Source organism: Mauremys reevesii, linkage group 25 (genome assembly GCF_016161935.1).
Source record: "Mauremys reevesii isolate NIE-2019 linkage group 25, ASM1616193v1, whole genome shotgun sequence".
Classification (NCBI taxonomy): domain Eukaryota; kingdom Metazoa; phylum Chordata; order Testudines; family Geoemydidae; genus Mauremys; species Mauremys reevesii.
In genome coordinates, this window is record NC_052647.1 from 7,426,369 (window position 1) to 7,445,466 (window position 19,098).

General features: G+C 59.2%; 1 protein-coding gene across 19 annotated transcripts in view; it reads right to left on the minus strand.

Moving 5' to 3' along the window:
* Positions 1–19,098, minus strand: part of LOC120391363 (adhesion G protein-coupled receptor E3-like) — a 50,205-nt gene that overhangs the window by 12,106 nt on the left and 19,001 nt on the right. For 8 of the 19 annotated variants that reach the window (XM_039514955.1, XM_039514939.1, XM_039514938.1 and 5 more), the window contains 13 exons: positions 18,228–18,383; positions 17,269–17,424; positions 14,977–15,132; positions 10,733–10,852; positions 9,730–9,885; positions 9,174–9,329; positions 8,174–8,329; positions 7,616–7,771; positions 6,172–6,327; positions 5,615–5,770; positions 4,633–4,770; positions 4,075–4,230; positions 1,725–1,792 (listed from right to left, as the gene is read on the minus strand). In XM_039514955.1, the coding sequence (XP_039370889.1) occupies positions 1,725–1,792; positions 4,075–4,230; positions 4,633–4,770; positions 5,615–5,770; positions 6,172–6,327; positions 7,616–7,771; positions 8,174–8,329; positions 9,174–9,329; positions 9,730–9,885; positions 10,733–10,852; positions 14,977–15,132; positions 17,269–17,424; positions 18,228–18,383 (1,886 nt within the window). The remainder of the gene's footprint in view (positions 1–1,724; positions 1,793–4,074; positions 4,231–4,632; positions 4,771–5,614; positions 5,771–6,171; positions 6,328–7,615; positions 7,772–8,173; positions 8,330–9,173; positions 9,330–9,729; positions 9,886–10,732; positions 10,853–14,976; positions 15,133–17,268; positions 17,425–18,227; positions 18,384–19,098) is intronic. The other 11 variants (XM_039514948.1, XM_039514953.1, XM_039514956.1 and 8 more) reach the window with 9 other exon arrangements.

Below are 19,098 nucleotides of genomic sequence, written 5' to 3' on the forward strand. Positions count from 1 at the left end.
CGTATCCAGTGGGGTCCTGCAAGGATCAGTTCTGGGTCTGGCTATGTTCAGTATCTTCATCAATGATTTAGAGAATGGCACACAGAGAACACTTATAAAGTTTGTGGATGATACCAGTCTGGGAGGGGTTGCAAGTGCTTTGGAGAATAGGATTAAAATTAAAAATGATCTGGACAAAGTGGAGAAATGGTCTGAAGTAAATAGGATGAAATTCAACAAGGACAAATGCAAAGTTCTCCATTTAGGAAGGAACAATCAGTTACACACATTCCAAATGGGAAATGACTGCCTAGGAAGGAGCACTGTGGAAAGGGATCTATGGGTCATAGTGGACCACAAGCTAAATATGAGTCAACCGTGTAAAGCTGTTCCAAAAAAAAGCGAATTTCATTCTGGGATGTATTAGCAGGAGTGTTGTAAGCAAGACATGAGAAGTAATTCTAACGCTCTACTCTGCTCTCATTAGGCCTCAACTGGAGTATTGTGTCCAGTTCTGGCACCACATTTCATGAAGGACGTGGACAAGTTGCGGAAAATCCAGAGAAGAGCGAAAAAAGTGATGAATGGTCTAGAAAACACGACCTATGAGGGAAGATTGAAAACATTGCGTTGTTTAGTCTGGAAAAAAGAAGATTGAGAAGGGACATGATAACAGTTTTCAAATAAATGACGGGTTGTTAAAAGGAGGAGGGAGAAGAATTGTTCTCCTTAACCTCTGACGATAGGACAAGAAGCAATGGGCTTAAATTGCAGCAAGGACAGTTTAAATTGGACACTAGAAAAAGTTTCTTGTCAGGATAATTAAGAACTAGAATAAATTGCCTAGGGAGATTGTGGAATCTCCATCACCGGAGATTTTTAAGAGCAAGTTGGACAAACACCTGTCAGGGATGGTCTACATAATACTTATTCCTGTCATCACTGCAGGGAACTGGACTAGATGGCCTCTCAAGGTCCCTTCCATTCCTATAATTCTATGATATTACAGGAAAACAAAGAACTCAACAAAAAACATATAAGCAGACTGGGAAAGTCATGGAGTAAAGGGAGAGAAGTGAGGGAGTTCTCTGCGATAGGAGAACGCCTGTCAAATAGAAAAGTAAGATCTAGAAGATGGTCATCAGGCCTGCACTTTTGTATGGTTCCAAAATCCGGGGACTGAGGAAGAGCCAGGAGCTATTCATGAAGACAGAGGAAGTGAAAATGTTAAAATGGATGCTTGGAGTTACAAGGACGGGCCATGTTCGACATGAGGGAATTAGGGCAAGTGAAAGTAGGACCAATGATAGAGAAGCTGAGGGATCCAGGCTCAGATGGTGTGGGCGTGTGACAAGAAGGTCAGAAGAACAAACAGGAAACAAGGCACTAAACTTAGATGCAGAAGATAAGAGGATTGGGAGACTCCAGACTAGATGGGTGGCTCAGGCTGTCAAACAAAAAGATGTGATGAGCTGTGGAGTTTCTAAGGAACTGCTTCAAGACAAACTGGAATGGAGAAGGACTTGAATAGCTGATCGCATGTAGATGGGACCAGCCTAGAAGGATGAGGAGGATCGAGTCCCAGGGATGAAAGGAACAAACACAGTATTGCTCTGATCTTGGATTGGGGTTTACAGGGGTCACTGTAATAGCAACAGCAAAGGTTTTTGTCTGGGAATTTCCATATTGGTGGTAAAAAACACAGAGCAAAATCCCCAACAAATGAATAATGGGGTCAAACGTACCTCCAGAGAGAAATTCCTGAACGTCTCTTTGATGGCCACGAACTGAACGCTGGAGTTAATGCTGGGGACTTGGAGCGATGGGAAGAGAGGAGCAGACGTTAGAGTTTTCACATCAGATTTTCATATTATCTCACTCCTGCCTAGGGGAAAATCCCCTTCTCTTCCCAGCCCCGATGGCTGGTCTCTGTCCACATGCCAGTCCTGTGCTGCCAATAGTTTAACATGCGGCTGCTACAAAACTCCCGTCTCCCTCCCTTCCTCCCCGTCTCACTCTCTCTCTCTCTCCCCTCCATTTACACTCCACTTTGCCTGTCCCTGCTGCTCCTGTGGTTTGGTTCTGGACCCAGCTCCCAGTGGACGGGACGGGGGATTGGTGGAGAAGCTGGAGGTTCTGCGCTGTCAGGAACCAGAGAGCTCCTGCTGTGTGGACAGAACCACTGTATCCTACCCAGGGAAGAGTGGGCAGTGCGGGAATGGCCACCAGCACACGGGAGGGTGGCTTCATAAGTCAAAATACAGACCTGACATGATGAGATCATCTTTTTCAAAGGAAAAAATCCCACAATTTTGGGGCCAATCTACTGATTTTGGGGGTCTGACTCCTGATCTCTTCACTCCTGGGGTTGGTGTCACTGAGATTCCCACCCAGAGGGCTTGGCCAGCGCCCTCTCTGCTCCCTGCCAGCAGGAGGTGGGCCTGCTCTGAGTTCACATGGGAGGAGAGGGGAGCCACCAGAGCCTAACGGGCCTGGCCTCATAGTCACGGGTTCTGGGCACTGAAATCACTGGGGGCTGGGAACGCCCAGCACATCTGATAGCCAGCAGGGGATCCCACTTGAGAGAAAACTTTTTTTGATGGCTTAAGTTCACTCACAAGGGCCCCCCACAGCCTAGGCCTCCTCCCGGTGGGTCCAGATTCTGCTCTCACTCTGGGGTAAATCTGGAGATACTCTGGAACTGTGACCAATGGGAGCTGCGGAGGCGGTGCCTGCAGGTGGAGGCAGTGTGCGGGAGCCACCTGACCAACCCCCCACGAGCCGCAAGGACCTGCCAGCTACTTCCGGGAGCAGTGCAGGGCCAGGGTAGGAAGAGAGCCTGCCTTAGCCCTGTTTTGCTGTCGACCGGGACCCACCGAGATAAGCGTCACCCGGCTGGAGCCCACATCCTTTACCCGCTCCCGCAACCCCAATTCTCTGCCCTAGCCGTGAGCTGCCTCCCAGATCCCACACCCCTTACCACACTCCAACCCGCTACCGCAGCCCTGAGCTCCCTCCCTCACCCAAACTCCCTCCCAGAGCCTGCACCCCACCACCCGCCCCCCCCAAACCCACCTGCACCCCAACCCCCGTCCCCAGGCTCAGCCCAGAGCCCGCACCCCCTCCCACACCCCAAACCCCTGCCCCATACAGGGCCGGCTCCAGGCACCAGCATTCCAAGCTGGTGCTTGGGGCGGCAATGTGCAAGGGGCGGCAGTCCCTATTGTTTTGCCCCCAAGCAGCGCGCTGAAACGCCGCCACGGACAGCGGGGGCAGTCCGTGTGCCCTTAGGGCAGCACGCACATTTCCATGGTGGCAGCAATTCGGCAGCAGCTTCTATGTTTAGCTGTCTGGCGGCTTCGGCTAAACATAGAAGCTGCCGCCAAATTGCCACCCCCGGGGAAACGTGCCTGCCGCTCTAAGGGCACACGGACTGCCCCCGCCGTCCGTGGAGGCAATTGGTGCACTGCTTGGGGCAGCCAAATCTGTAGCGCCGGCCCTGGCCCCATACTGGTGAAGGTGAGAGAGAGAGGGAGGGAGAGGGAGGGAGAAATGCAGCTATTCCCTGCCCCCCAGGACCAAAAGCGGGAAGATTCGGGGTGTCATCATGGTGCCCTGTACTTCAGCTATTCCCTGCCCCCAGCACCTATGGGGGAGGATCGGGGGTGGGGCTGGGGCACACTGTGCTGTGGCTATTCTCTCCTCCCCAGGGCCCATAGGGGCAGAGCGCACGGTGCTATTTCCATAGCCCAGACACGAAGCCCCTTCCCAGCTCAGGGGGACACTAGCAGCCCAGATGCTGCGTGCTGGGGCCAGCGAGGGTCCCCTCCCCTCTCCCCAGCGCATCTCTGCAGCACAAGGAGTTTGCTGTGCTGGTCTGTTTATTCCCCATCCAAACGCCGGGCAGAGGTGTGAACTCGGCCCCATGCTCTGCGGGAGCAGGTGAGGGTCACGTCTCATCACAGCTTCACTGACGACCTCGGGCTACTGCCAAAGCGAGCAGCCACCATGGTGCAGCGACAGGCCTGGAATGAGTATTTGTGTGCCGGGGGGAGGGAGGGGGTCTCAGCAGGTGGGAGCCAGGGGAGACCTCACCCTGGCAGCTGTTCTCACTCGCGTGTGTGAACTTGGCTTTCCCAGAGCTGGGCTCGTAGCCAGCGATGCAGGTGCAGTAGTAACTCCCGGGCACGTTGGCGCAGTTTGCGTGGGGTCCGCAGTCTGCCGGGCTCGGGCCCTGACACTCATCAATATCTGCAACACAAGAGGGGACGCTCTGTACAGTCCTGCCAGGGAGACGTTCCTGCATCGTCCACCTGTACTGGGCTGGGTGACGGGACCTAAGTGACCAGGCCCCTGGGAGCTTAACAATCACAGGCCTGACTCTCAGCTGCACTCAAGCGGCACTAGGCTGCTCTGGCAGGGAACGTCCCCTTGAGAATCCTTTACTCTACAAAAGGGGCCACCCCAGCTGCTGTGGGGCTGCTGTAGGGGGTCTGTGGGAGCAGGTGAGGATCATGTCTCATCACAGCCTCGCTGACGCCCTCGGGCCACTGCCAAAGCCAGAAAAAGCCCCGGTGCAGCACCAGACCTGGAAGGAGCATTTGTGTGTGCGAGGGGGGGGGTGTCAGCAGGTGGGGCCAGGGGAGAGCTCACCCTGGCAGCTGTTCTCGGCTTTCCCAGAGCTGAGCTTGTAGCCATCGATGCAGCTGCAGGAGTAATTCCCAGGCACGTTGGTGCAGTTTGCGTGGGGTCCGCAGTCTGCCGGGCTCGGGCCCAGACACTCGTCAATATCTGCAACACACGAGGGGATGTTCTGTACAGTCCTGCTAGGGAGACGTTCCTGTATCACCCACTTGTACTGAGCTGGGTGACGGGACCCAGGCGATCGGGCCCCCAGCAGCTTAACAATCACAGGCCTGGTTCTCAGCTACACTCAGGCGGCACTAGGCTGCTCTGGCAGGGAACGGCCACTGGAGAATCCCCCACCCTGCAAAAGGGGCCACCCCAGCTGGTGAGGAGCTGCTGTCGGGGTCCCGCCCGAACCCTGCTCCTAGCCCCTGATGTAGAGGCTGAGGTCGGGGTGCCCAGAAATGCAGCTATTCCCTGCCCCCCAGGACCAAAAGCGGGAAGATTCGGGGTGTCATCATGGTGCCCTGTACTTCAGCTATTCCCTGCCCCCAGCACCTATGGGGGAGGATCGGGGGTGGGGCTGGAGCACACTGTGCTGTGGCTATTCTCTCCTCACCAGGGCCCATAGGGGGCAGAGTGCACTCTGCTATTTCCATAGCCCAGACACGAGGCCCCTTCCCAAGCTCAGGGAGTCACTAGCAGCCCAGATGCTGTGTGCTGGGGCCAGCGAGGGTCCCCTCCCCTCTCCCCAGCGCATCTCTGCAGCACAAGGAGTTTGCTGTGCTGGTCTGTTTATTCCCCATCCAAGCGCCGGGCAGAGGTGTGAACTCGGCCCCATGCTCTGCGGGAGCAGGTGAGGGTCACGTCTCATCACAGCTTCACTGACGACCTCGGGCTACTGCCAAAGCGAGCAGCCACCATGGTGCAGCGACAGGCCTGGAATGAGTATTTGTGTGCCGGGGGGAGGGAGGGGGTCTCAGCAGGTGGGAGCCAGGGGAGACCTCACCCTGGCAGCTGTTCTCACTCGCGTGTGTGAACTTGGCTTTCCCAGAGCTGGGCTCGTAGCCAGCGAGGCAGGTGCAGTAGTAACTCCCGGGCACGTTGGCGCAGTTTGCGTGGGGTCCGCAGTCTGCCGGGCTCGGGCCCTGACACTCATCAATATCTGCAACACAAGAGGGGACGCTCTGTACAGTCCTGCCAGGGAGACGTTCCTGCATCGTCCACCTGTACTGGGCTGGGTGATGGGACTTAAGCGACCAGGCCCCAGGGAGCTTAACAATCACAGGCCTGACTCTCAGCTGCACTCAAGCGGCACTAGGCTGCTCTGGCAGGGAACGTCCCCTTGAGAATCCTTTACTCTACAAAAGGGGCCACCCCAGCTGCTGTGGGGCTGCTGTAGGGGGTCTGCGGGAGCAGGTGAGGATCATGTCTCATCACAGCCTCGCTGACGCCCTCGGGCCACTGCCAAAGCCAGAAAAAGCCCCGGTGCAGCACCAGACCTGGAAGGAGCATTTGTGTGTGCGAGGGGGGGGTGTCAGCAGGTGGGGCCAGGGGAGAGCTCACCCTGGCAACTGTTCTCACTCGCGTGCGTGAAGTTGGCTTTCCTAGAGCTGAGCTTGTAGCCATCGATGCAGCTGCAGGAGTAATTCCCAGGCACGTTGGTGCAGATTGCGTGGGGTCCGCAGTCTGCCGGGCTCGGGCCCAGACACTCGTCAATATCTGCAACACAAGAGGGGATGTTCTGTACAGTCCTGCTAGGGAGACGTTCCTGTATCACCCACTTGCACTGAGCTGGGTGACGGGACCCAGGCGATCGGGCCCCCAGCAGCTTAACAATCACAGGCCTGGTTCTCAGCTACACTCAGGCGGCACTAGGCTGCTCTGGCAGGGAACGGCCACTGGAGAATCCCCCACCCTGCAAAAGGGGCCACCCCAGCTGGTGTGGAGCTGCTGTCGGGGTCCTGCACCCACCCTGCTTCTAGCCCCTGATGTAGAGGCTGAGGTTGGGGTGCCCAGAAATGCAGCTATTCCCTGCCCCCCAGGACCAAAAGCGGGAAGATTCGGGGTGTCATCATGGTGCCCTGTACTTCAGCTATTCCCTGCCCCCAGCACCTATGGGGGAGGATCGGGGGTGGGGCTGGAGCACACTGTGCTGTGGCTATTCTCTCCTCAGCAGGGCCCATAGGGGGCAGAGCGCACTGTGCTATTTCCATAACCCAGACACGAGGCCCCTTCCCAGGCTCAATGGGACACTAGCACAGGGCCGCCCAGAGGGGGGGGCAAGAGGGGCAATTTGCCCCAGGCCCCGCGTCCTGCAGGGACCCCCACGAGTGTTTTCTGGGGCCCCTGCGGTTCCGGTTGAGCTCCCGCAGGCATGACTGCGGCAGGTCAAGCGGAGCCCGGGACGAGTGGACCTGCCGCAGGCATGACTGCGGAGGGGGCGCTCGTCCCGCGGCTCGGCTGGACCTCCCGCAGCCATGACTGCGGCAGGTCAAGCGGAGCCGCGGGACCACGGCACCCGCCGCAGTCACTGCCCGGCTCCGGTTGAGCTCCCGCAGGCATGCCTGCGGGAGCTCAACCGGAGCCAAATGCCGCCCCCCAGGTCTTCGGCGCGCTGGGGTCTAGAGCCGCCCCTGAGCGGGGGCCCCCCGCCGCCGAAGACCCCGGGCCCCCGGAATTCTCTGGGCGGCCCTGCACTAGAAGCCCAGATGCTGTGTGCTGGGGCCAGCGAGGATCCCCTCCCCTCTCCCCAGCGCATCTCTGCAGCACAAGGAATTTGCTGTGCTGGTCTGTTTATTCCCCATCCAAGCGCCGGGCAGAGGTGTGAACTCGGCCCCATGCTCTGCGGGAGCAGGTGAGGGTCACGTCTCATCACAGCTTCACTGACGACCTCGGGCTACTGCCAAAGCGAGCAGCCACCATGGTGCAGCGACAGGCCTGGAATGAGCATTTGTGTGCTGGGGGGAGGGAGGGGGTCTCAGCAGGTGGGAGCCAGGGGAGACCTCACCCTGGCAGCTGTTCTCACTCGCGTGTGTGAACTTGGCTTTCCCAGAGCTGGGCTCATAGCCAGCGATGCAGGTGCAGTAGTAACTCCCGGGCACGTTGGCGCAGTTTGCGTGGGGTCCGCAGTCTGCCGGGCTCGGGCCCTGACACTCATCAATATCTGCAACACAAGAGGGGACGCTCTGTACAGTCCTGCCAGGGAGACGTTCCTGCATCGTCCACCTGTACTGGGCTGGGTGACGGGACCTAAGCGACCAGGCCCCAGGGAGCTTAACAATCACAGGCCTGACTCTCAGCTGCACTCAAGCGGCACTAGGCTGCTCTGGCAGGGAACGTCCCCTTGAGAATCCTTTACTCTACAAAAGGGGCCACCCCAGCTGCTGTGGGGCTGCTGTAGGGGGTCTGCGGGAGCAGGTGAGGATCATGTCTCATCACAGCCTCGCTGACGCCCTCGGGCCACTGCCAAAGCCAGAAAAAGCCCCGGTGCAGCACCAGACCTGGAAGGAGCATTTGTGTGTGCGAGGGGGGGGGTGTCAGCAGGTGGGGCCAGGGGAGAGCTCACCCTGGCAGCTGTTCTCACTCGCGTGCGTGAAGTTGGCTTTCCCAGAGCTGAGCTTGTAGCCATCGATGCAGCTGCAGGAGTAATTCCCAGGCACGTTGGTGCAGATTGCGTGGGGTCCGCAGTCTGCCGGGCTCGGGCCCAGACACTCGTCAATATCTGCAACACAAGAGGGGATGTTCTGTACAGTCCTGCTAGGGAGACGTTCCTGTATCACCCACTTGTACTGAGCTGGGTGACGGGACCCAGGCGATCGGGCACCCAGCAGCTTAACAATCACAGGCCTGGTTCTCAGCTACACTCAGGCGGCACTAGGCTGCTCTGGCAGGGAATGGCCACTGGAGAATCCCCCACCCTGCAAAAGGGGCCACCCCAGCTGGTGTGGAGCTGCTGTCGGGGTCCTGCACCCACCCTGCTCCTAGCCCCTGATGTAGAGGCTGAGGTTGGGGTGCCCAGAAATGCAGCTATTCCCTGCCCCCCAGGACCAAAAGCGGGAAGATTCGGGGTGTCATCATGGTGCCCTGTACTTCAGCTATTCCCTGCCCCCAGCACCTATGGGGGAGGATCGGGGGTGGGGCTGGAGCACACTGTGCTGTGGCTATTCTCTCCTCACCAGGGCCCATAGGGGGCAGAGCGCACTGTGCTATTTCCATATCCCAGACACGAGGCCCCTTCCCAGGCTCAATGGGACACTAGCAGCCCAGATGCTGTGTGCTGGGGCCAGCGAGGGTCCCCTCCCCTCTCCCCAGCGCATCTCTGCAGCACAAGGAGTTTGCTGTGCTGGTCTGTTTATTCCCCATCCAAGCGCCGGGCAGAGGTGTGAACTCGGCCCCATGCTCTGCGGGAGCAGGTGAGGGTCACGTCTCATCACAGCTTCACTGACGACCTCGGGCTACTGCCAAAGCGAGCAGCCACCATGGTGCAGCGACAGGCCTGGAATGAGTATTTGTGTGCCGGGGGGAGGGAGGGGGTCTCAGCAGGTGGGAGCCAGGGGAGACCTCACCCTGGCAGCTGTTCTCACTCGCGTGTGTGAACTTGGCTTTCCCAGAGCTGGGCTCGTAGCCAGCGATGCAGGTGCAGTAGTAACTCCCGGGCACGTTGGCGCAGTTTGCGTGGGGTCCGCAGTCTGCCGGGCTCGGGCCCTGACACTCATCAATATCTGCAACACAAGAGGGGCGCTCTGTACAGTCCTGCCAGGGAGACGTTCCTGCATCGTCCACCTGTACTGGGCTGGGTGACGGGACCTAAGCGACCAGGCCCCTGGGAGCTTAACAATCACAGGCCTGACTCTCAGCTGCACTCAAGCGGCACTAGGCTGCTCTGGCAGGGAACGTCCCCTTGAGAATCCTTTACTCTACAAAAGGGGCCACCCCAGCTGCTGTTGGGCTGCTGTAGGGGGTCTGTGGGAGCAGGTGAGGATCATGTCTCATCACAGCCTCGCTGACGCCCTCGGGCCACTGCCAAAGCCAGAAAAAGCCCCGGTGCAGCACCAGACCTGGAAGGAGCATTTGTGTGTGCGAGGGGGGGGTGTCAGCAGGTGGGGCCAGGGGAGAGCTCACCCCGGCAGCTGTTCTCACTCGCGTGCGTGAAGTTGGCTTTCCCAGAGCTGAGCTTGTAGCCATCGATGCAGCTGCAGGAGTAATTCCCAGGCACGTTGGTGCAGATTGCGTGGGGTCCGCAGTCTGCCGGGCTCGGGCCCAGACACTCGTCAATATCTGCAACACAAGAGGGGATGTTCTGTACAGTCCTGCTAGGGAGACGTTCCTGTATCACCCACTTGTACTGAGCTGGGTGACGGGACCCAGGCGATCGGGCACCCAGCAGCTTAACAATCACAGGCCTGGTTCTCAGCTACACTCAGGCGGCACTAGGCTGCTCTGGCAGGGAACGGCCACTGGAGAATCCCCCACCCTGCAAAAGGGGCCACCCCAGCTGGTGTGGAGCTGCTGTCGGGGTCCTGCACCCACCCTGCTCCTAGCCCCTGATGTAGAGGCTGAGGTCGGGGTGCCCAGAAATGCAGCTATTCCCTGCCCCCCAGGACCAAAAGCGGGAAGATTCGGGGTGTCATCATGGTGCCCTGTACTTCAGCTATTCCCTGCCCCCAGCACCTATGGGGGAGGATGAAGGGCATGGCTGGAGAACACTGTGCTGTGGCTATTCTCTCCTCACCAGGGCCCATAGGGGGCAGAGCGCACGGTGCTATTTCCATGGCCCAGACACGAGGCCCCTTCCCAGGCTCAGGGGGACACTAGCAGCCCAGATGCTGTGTGCTGGGGCCAGCGAGGGTCCCCTCCCCTCTCCAGCGCATCTCTGCAGCACAAGGAATTTACTCCGTGGGTCTGTTTCTAACCCCGAGGGTTTATTTCCCATCCAAGCTCCGGGCACAGGGGTGAGCCCTGCCCCATGCTCTGAGGGAGCAGGTGAGGGTCATGTCTCATCACAGCCTCGCTGAGCCCTCGGGCCACTGCCAAAGCCGGCAGCAGCCTCGGTGCAGTGCCAGGCCTGGAAGGAGCATTTGTGTGTGCGAGGGGGGTCTCAGCAGGTGGGGCCTGGGGAGCTCACCCTGGCAGCTGTTCTCACTCGCGTGCGTGAACTTGGCTTTCCCATAGCCATCGATGCATTTGCATAAGTAATTCCCAGGCACATTGATGCAGTTTGCGTGTCCCTGGCACTCGTCAATATCTGCAACACAAGAGGGGATGTTCTGCACAGTCCTGCCAGGGAGACGTTCCTTTACCACCCACCTATACTGAGCCGGGTGATGGGACCCAGGTGACCGGGCCCCTGGGAGCTTAGCAGGCACAGGCCTGATTCTCAGCTATGCTCAGGCTACACTAGGCTGCTCTGGCAGCAGAACAGCCAGTTGAGAATATGGTGTATTGGAAACTGTGTTAGCATTACAAGCTCTCACTTTACGTCTGCAAGGGGCTTTCCTGGACCTGCTTGCGGGCTAGGGGCTCGTGTGACCAGGGCCGGCTCTAGGTTTTTTGCCACCCCAAGCAAAAAAATTTTTGGCTGCCCCCTGTCCCAGCCCTGGGCTCCCCCCCGCACTCCTCTGCTGCCCCAGCCCTGGGCTTTTCCCCCCACTCACACCCCCTGCCATCCCAGTGCTGTGCTTCCCCCTTCCCCCTACCAGTGCCCTCCCCCCACCCCCTGGCGCCCCAGTCGTGGGCTTCCCCCTTCCCCCCTACCAGTGCCCCCCACCCACACCCCCTGCCGCCCCAGTACTGTGCTTCCCTCTTCCCCCGCATACACCTCCTGCCACCCCAGTCCTGGGCTCTCCCCCGCCCACCTGCACCCTCCTGCCGCCGCAGCCCTGGGTCACTGGTAACTCGCTCCCAGGGCGGGTCATTCAGCAGGAATTTTGGATGTGCACAGAACACAGACAGGATTGGGTCCCATATGGTTACAGAACTGCAGTAAAGTGGAACAATTTTCAGCTTGTGTGATTGGAGGATATCTGGATGCATATTATAAGACTGTCCTCCATAAATGAGGAAAAGTTGAGGTGCCTTTATTATTCTTTTGTTCCACTCTTTCTTTCTAGGGGGAATTTGCCAATGCAATATCACTGTCTTCCTTTTAAACAAACAAACCAAAAAAAAAAGGCAATGGCTGTTGAAAATTGCAATTCCAGTCCTAATAACCACTGGGAAGCATTTCTTGCTCAATTTTATCCTACTTTTTCTACAGCAAGTTATAGAGGATCAGTATATTGGATTTGGGAGAAATGAAGTAACAGCTGCCCAAACTGAGCTTGAGCACTCCTGAATTTTGAGGTGTTCAAATCTGGAAGGCACATGCTGGGGTGTGGGTGGAGGGGGGGCTGTGGGCTCTGCGGGGGAGCACGGCAGCATGTATGCAGCAGCGTGTCTGGCGCTGCGCAGAGCCAGCCACGCTCATCTGAGTGGCACGGTAAGGGGGCTGGGGGGTTGGAGAAGGGGTAGAAGGTTCCGGCGGGGGCAGTCAAGGGACAGGGAGCAGGGGTTGGATGGGTCAGAGGTTGGCGGGGGCAGTCAGGGGACAGGCAGCGGTTGGATAGGCATGGGAGTCCCAGGGGGTTGTCAGGGGACAGGTAGGGCGTGGGGTCCTGGGGGGAAGTTAGGGGGAGGGTCTCAGGAGGGGCCAGTTGGGGACAAGGACCAGCGGCGCTTAGATAGGGGGGTGGGGTCCTGGGGGGCAGTTAGGGGCAGGGGTCCCAGGAGGGGGTGATCAGGGGACAGGGAGCGGGGGGAGTTGGATGGGTTGGGGTTTCTGTGGGGGGCAGTCGGAGGGAGTGGATGGTGGCAGGGTGGGGCTCCCCTCCCTCCCCCTGGAGTGTCCTGTTTTTTGAATGTTAAAGTCTGGTCTCCCTACCACTCACAGCACTCACAGCAGGCTGCCGAATGAGGTCCCCCTCCTTCCTTTGCAGTTGGTAGTGACCAAGGGAATGCTGGGAAATGTAGTTCTTTCCCTGCTCTGGGACTGGCTCTATAGGCAGGGAGCTAACCAAGGAACTACAGCTCCCAGAGCCCCCTGTTGGTTCTGCCGCCCCTGCAAATGGGCTGCCCCAAGCAGGTGCTTGCTTTGCTGGTGCCTAGAGCCGCCCCTGCCTGTGACAAGCTTAAGCCCTGAAGTGGGAGCTTTTCCCTCCCTCCCAGAGTTATTGTCCATTAACTAGCACAGCTCCAGGCATTGTCGTTCCCCTTAGAAACAGCCAGTCCCTCTTTAAAACTGGACACATTCACAGCTCCCTTGCCGCAGTGGCAGTGAGTTCCAGAGGCGAATGCTGCCTCAGGTGGAGGAGTATTTCCTTGTATCTGCTTTGAATTTGCCTCCTTTTCAGTTCAATTCAATCCACATGCTGCCCCTTTGCTCATTGGTCTTTCTAAAGCTTGTGATTTTCTAAGCTGATCTGATTTTTTTTAATGCCTGGGATTGTCGTCACGAGCTCAGCCATGCACTTAAGACCCACTGGAGCCGAGTTCAGTGCGTAGCTGTGCAGGGCTGGAGCTAAGCATGTGCTTTGCTGACTCGGGGGGCTCAGGGAGCACAGACAGGGATCAGCACAAAGCGATTTAGCAGCTGGCAGCTTCCAGCGTCCCCCGGTGGAGACACCAGCATGTGGGTATCCCCTGCCAGGGGACTGGCATTGGTGCATGCGCCAGCTTCACCAGCACAAAGGGGTCTCCGAATCCACTGGACTGCGAGCCCAGAGAGACCTCTCGGTCTGTGCCCTGGGCAAACTCCCTGCCCTGGGGGAGCGACGCGGAGCTGCCCAGCCCGTGTGTCCCTGTGCCATGCCGCTGGAAGCCAGGGTGTCTGAGGGAAGCCTGGGGCTGGGCTGGCAATGCCAGTCCCAGCACACCCCCCTCACAGCACAGCCCTGGGGGAGCGACATGGAGCTGGAGCAGAGAGAGGCTGGAGCAGGGGCCTGGTACAAGGCCAGAACCAAAGTCAGCAGAAGTGACGCTCTGAGCAAAAGTCCGGCCCTGTGGGACACTGAGCCAGAAAGGGTTAAGCACCTTGCAGGCTAAATGACCCAAATTCTGCCTTTAAAGCCACACTAGAAAAGGAGCCGGGAGCTGTTTCTGTCTCTGGGGAAGCAGCGCGGTATCGGAGCAGCTGGTTTGTTGCTGGCTCGGTGAATCTAAGTATCAGAAATAACCAGCAGTTTGGGGGATTGTCGGCCCCACTCTGCAGTTTGCCCTGATGGAGCAATCTCAGTGTGGCCCCCCCAGGCACCAGTCACACCCTGTCACAAAGCAGAGGGTTGCCGGCAAGTTCACCGTCCGGTGCACGAACTCGGCACCGGTATTGCCGGCATTGCTACAACACAGTGATTGTGTAACCACATCCCAGCACAAGATTCCCCTGCCTGGCGCACGATCAGATGGTTTGGTGGGTGGGGAATGTTTTGTCTGAAGCAGCAGGAGAAAGGCGCAAGGGGGGGGTAACAAGCATGTTGTGAGACACCCAAGCTGGGACGTCAGTTGTTTAGCCCGGATGGTTTGTCTCAGTCTGTAACTGTCGGGGTCCATTGGCAGAGGCAGACGTGTGGCCGTGTCCCTGTGGCATCTCTGGGCGCCGGCACCGGGCTGCATTGGGGATAAACCTGGCCGAGCGCCTTCGCCACTGCCCCGACTCTGGGCTGTCTGGGCACTTCGCTGGAGGTCTGCCGGGCCGGCGACCCGCCCAGAGCCGGGACAGCACACGGAGTCGACGAACGCCAACGCCACGTCCCCGCCCCAGACTGCTGGAACTCGGGGGGCCTCAGGGCAGCCTGGGGCTGGGCTGGCAATGCCAGTCACCGCACATGCCCCTCCCAGCGCTGCCCACGCAGGGAGCTTGGGGCAGTGGGAGGGTCCCTCGAACTAGCAGCTGCGCCCCCTAGAGGCCAGAGCAGAGCATGGCTGCCTGCCCCCAGTGGAAGCTCAAGCAATAGGGGACGGGGGCGAATTCAAGAACGCTTTAGGCCAATTTCCAGAGCCGTTCCCGGGGCCACTTCCCAGGCTCAGCGGGGCACTAGCAGCCCAGATGCTGCGTGCTGGGGCCAGCGAGGGTCCCCTCCCTCCTCCCCAGCACAAGGAGTTTGCTCCGTGGGTCTGTTTCTAACCCCGAGAGTTTATTCCCCGTCCAAGCACCAGGCACAGGGGTGAGCCTGGCTCCATGTGCTGCAGGAGCAGGCGAGGGCCACATATCATCACAGCTGACGGCCTCAGGCCACTGCCAAAGACGGCAGCAGCCCCAGTGCAGCGCCAGGCCTGGAAGGAGCATTTGTGTGTGCGAGGGGAGGTCTCAGCAGGTGAGGGCAGGGGAGAGCTCACCCCGGCAGGTGTTCTCCCTCACGTCCCTGAATTTGGCTTTCCCAGAGCTGAACTCGTAGCCATCACTGCAGGTGCAGTAGTAACTCCCAGGCACGTCAATGCAGTTTGCGTTGAGGCCACAGTCTGCCGGGCTCGGCCCCAGACACTCGTTAATATCTGTAATGCAAGAGGGGACGCTCTGTACAGTCCTGGCAGGGAGACGTTCCCCGTATCACCCCCCAACCTCCACACTGAGCTGGGTGACGGGACCCAGGCGATCAGGGCCCTGAGCGGTTAATGATTAAGGGCCTGATTCTCAGTTACTCATTTTTGCTGCTGCAATGTCAGAAACAGCCTCCCCCCCCCGAGCCTCCTGTCCCAGGTACGGGGGGGTCGGGGGTCGGCCCCACAAACACCCACATCCCCCATGTGAGAGGAGGGTGGGGAGACGTCCCCCTGGGGCTCCAGGCTCCCTGTGTGTTGGGGGAGGGGTGACCAGCTGCCTCTCCTCTGCCCCCCTCCCTCCTTGGATCCCTGCAGGATGGGGTGAGGGATAGTATAGCCAGCACTGCCCCATTCTCTCCTCTGGGCAGGGATCTGTGGGGCTTTTCTGCCCCTGGACACCCAGGGGCTGACTAGGGCCCAGGCTGGGATTCAGGTGGGTCAGCGTGATGGGCCCCCCCCACCGTGTGCCCAATTCACAGAGCCCAACACTCCTGGCTCCTGCTGCTCACTCTGGAGGCCCCGGTTCGATCCCCAGGAGGGCGGCCCTCACCCGAGCTGCTGCCCCACTCATTCCCCAGCCGGGCTGAGCACCCCCAGCAGGCCCTGGCGTCAGTGGAGTTGGCTGCTCTGGCCCGTAATGCCCTGCTCTGTCCCAGCCCCCCCAGGACAACGTGGGAGCCCCGTTACCGTCACAGGTCTCTGTTGGGTCAGTGAAGAAGAAGTGATTCCCATGTGGCCGGTATCCATCCAGGCAGGTGCAGCTGGGCACATGGGTCCCAGGTTTCAGTTTAGCCCAATTTTAGAGGGGGGGGGCACCTACAAATGCCACTTCTAACATCTGAGCCATCAGGGGTTTGGTTTGGGCTGGTCGATAACCCGGCCCTTGGCTACAAAGGGGACCTGCCCCTCACTCCAGCCCCCAGTGTAGAGCCCTCGGCCCCAGGGTCTATTCTCTGCTGGCCACGGGGCTGGGAAGGGAAGGGGAAGGCTACACAGGGGCCTTCTCCTCTCCCCTGCACTCACCCACCCTGCTCTATAAACCCACCCCAAGACACCCACGCCAAGGGGCTGCTCCCGGCTCCTCAGACCCCTGACTCTGCTCTCCTCCCACAAGGGAATGGGACCGGAGGGGGCGGAGGCTGGCGACCCTCACCCGTGCTGCTGCCCCTCCTCATTCCCCAGCCGGGCTGAGCACCCCCATGTCATGTGCTCCAGCCCCCTAATAATTTTTGTTGCCCTCCGCTGGACTCTCTCCAATTTTTCCACATCCTCCTTTTAGTTTGGGGCCCAAAACTGGACACAGTATCCAGATGAGGCCTCACCAACGCCAAATAGAAGGGAATGATTGCATCCATCAATCTGCTGGCAATGCCCCTACTTATAAAGCCCAAAATGATGTTAGTCTTCTTGGCAACAAGGGCACACTGCTGACTCATGTCCAGCATCTCATCTACTGTAACCCCTAGGTCCTTTCCTGCAGAACTGCTCCCTAGCCATTCGGTCCCTAGTCTGTAGCAGTGCATGGGATTCCTCCATGGACTCTGCACTTGTCCTTGTTGAACCTCATCAGGTTTCTTTTGGCCCAATCCTATAATTTGTCTAGGTCCTCTGTATCCTATCCCTACCCTCCAGCATATCTACCAGAGTCCATGCGGGATGAGAACGGAGATTCTGGACTAAGGCTGAGTTGCCCAGCACTGCAGCTATTCCCTGCCCCCAGGACCCATGGGGGAGGATCGGGTGTGGGGCTGGGGAACACTGTGCTGTGGCTATTCTCTCCTCACTGGGGCCCATAGGGGGCAGAGCGCACGGTGCTATGTCCATGGCCCAGACACGATCCCCTTCCCAGGCTCAGGGGGACACTAGCAGCCCAGATGCTGCGTGTTGGGGCCAGCGAGGGTCCCCTCCCCTCTCCCCAGCACATCTCTGCAGCACAAGGAGTTTGCTCCGTGGGTCTGTTTATTGCCCATCCAAGCACCAGGCACAGGGGTGAGCTCGGCCCCATGCTCTGCGGGAGCAGCACCAGGCCTGGAAGGATCATTTGTGCGTGCAAGGGGGGTCTCAGCAGGTGGGGCCAGGGGAGCTCACCCTGGCAGCTGTTCTCACTCGCGTGCATGAAGTTGGCTTTCCCAGAGCTGGGCTCATAACCATCGATGCAGGTGCAGTAGTAACTCCCAGGCACATTGGTGCAGTTTGCCTGGGGTCCGCAGTCTGGCGGGTTCGGGCCCTGACACTCGTCAATATCTGCAACACAAGAGGGGATGTTCTGTACAGTCCTGGCAGGAAGACGTTCCTGTATCACCCACCTGTACTGAGCTGGGTGATGAGACCCAGGAGACCAGGCCCATGGGAGCTTAACAATCACAGGCCTGATTCTCAGCTATACTCAGGCGGCTGCTCTGGCACTAGAGAATCCCCCATCCTGCAAAAGGGGCCACCCCGACTGGTGTGGAGCTGCTGTCAGGGTCCTGCACCCACCCTGCTCCTAGCCCCTGATGTAGAGGCTGAGGTCAGGGTGCCCAGAACTGCAGCTATTCCCTGCTCCCCAGGATCAAAAGCGGGAAGATTCGAGGTGTCATCATGGTGCCCTGTACTTCAGCTATTCCCTGGACCCAGGGCCTATGGGGGAGAATCGAGGGCGTGGCTGGAGCACACTGTGCTGTAGCTATTCCCTCCTCACCAGGGCCCATAGGGGGCAGAGCGCACTGTGCTATTTCCATGGCCCAGACACGAGGCCCCTTCCCAGCTAAAGGGGCACGAGCAGCCCAGATGCTGTGTGCTGGGGCCAGCGAGGGTCCCCTCCCCCCTCCCCAGCACATCTCTGCAGCAAAAGGAGTTTGTTTATTCCCCATCCAAGCGCCGGGCAGAGGTGTGAACTCGGCCCCATGCTCTGCGGGAGCAGGTGAGGGTCACGTCTCATCACAGCTTCACTGACGACCTCGGGCTACTGCCAAAGCGAGCAGCCACCATGGTGCAGCGCCAGCCCTGGAATGAGCATTTTGTGTGTGTGGGGGGGTCTCAGCAGGTGGGGCCAGGGGAGAGCTCACCCTGGCAGCTCTTCTCACTCGCGTGCGTGAAGTTGTCTTTCCCAGAGCTGAGCTTGTAGCCATCGATGCAGCTGCAGGAGTAATTCCCAGGCACGTTTGTGCAGTTTGCGTGGGGTCCGCAGTCTGCCGGGCTCGGGCCCTGACACTCGTCAATATCTGCAGCACAAGAGAGGATGTTCTGTACAGTCCTGCCAGAGAGATGTTCCCCTTATCACACGCCTCAGCCCTGGCACTGAGCCAGGTAATGGGACCTAGGTGACCAGGCCCCAGCCAGTTTAATAATCACAGGCCTGATTCTCAGCTATACTCAGGCGGCTGCTCTGGCAGGGATTGGCCACTGGGGAATCCCCCACCCTGGAAAAGGGGCCACCCCAGCTGGTGGGGAGCTGCTGTCGGGGTCCTGCCCCCACCCTGCTCCTAGCCCCTGATGTAGGGGCCGAGGCCGGGGCCCAGCACTGCAGCTATTCCCTGCCCCCCGGGACCCATGGGGGAGGATCGGGGGGTGGGTCTGGAGCACACTGTGCTGTGGCTATTCTCTCCTCACCAGGGCCCATAGGGGGCAGAGTGCACGGTGCTATTTCCATGGCCCAGACACGAGGCCCCTTCCCAGCTCAGGGGGACACGAGCAGCCCAGATGCTGCGTGCTGGGGCCAGCGAGGGTCCCCTCCCCTCTCCCCAGCACATCACTGCAGCACAAGGAGTTTGCTGTGTGGGTCTCTTAATTCCCTGTTCAAGCTCCAGGCACAGGGGTGAGCCCGTCCCCATGCTCTGTGGGAGCAGGTGAGGGTCAGCTCTCATCACAGCCCCGCTGACAACCTCAGGCCACTGCCAAAGCTGGCAGCAGCTCCTGTGCAGCGACAGGCCTGGAATG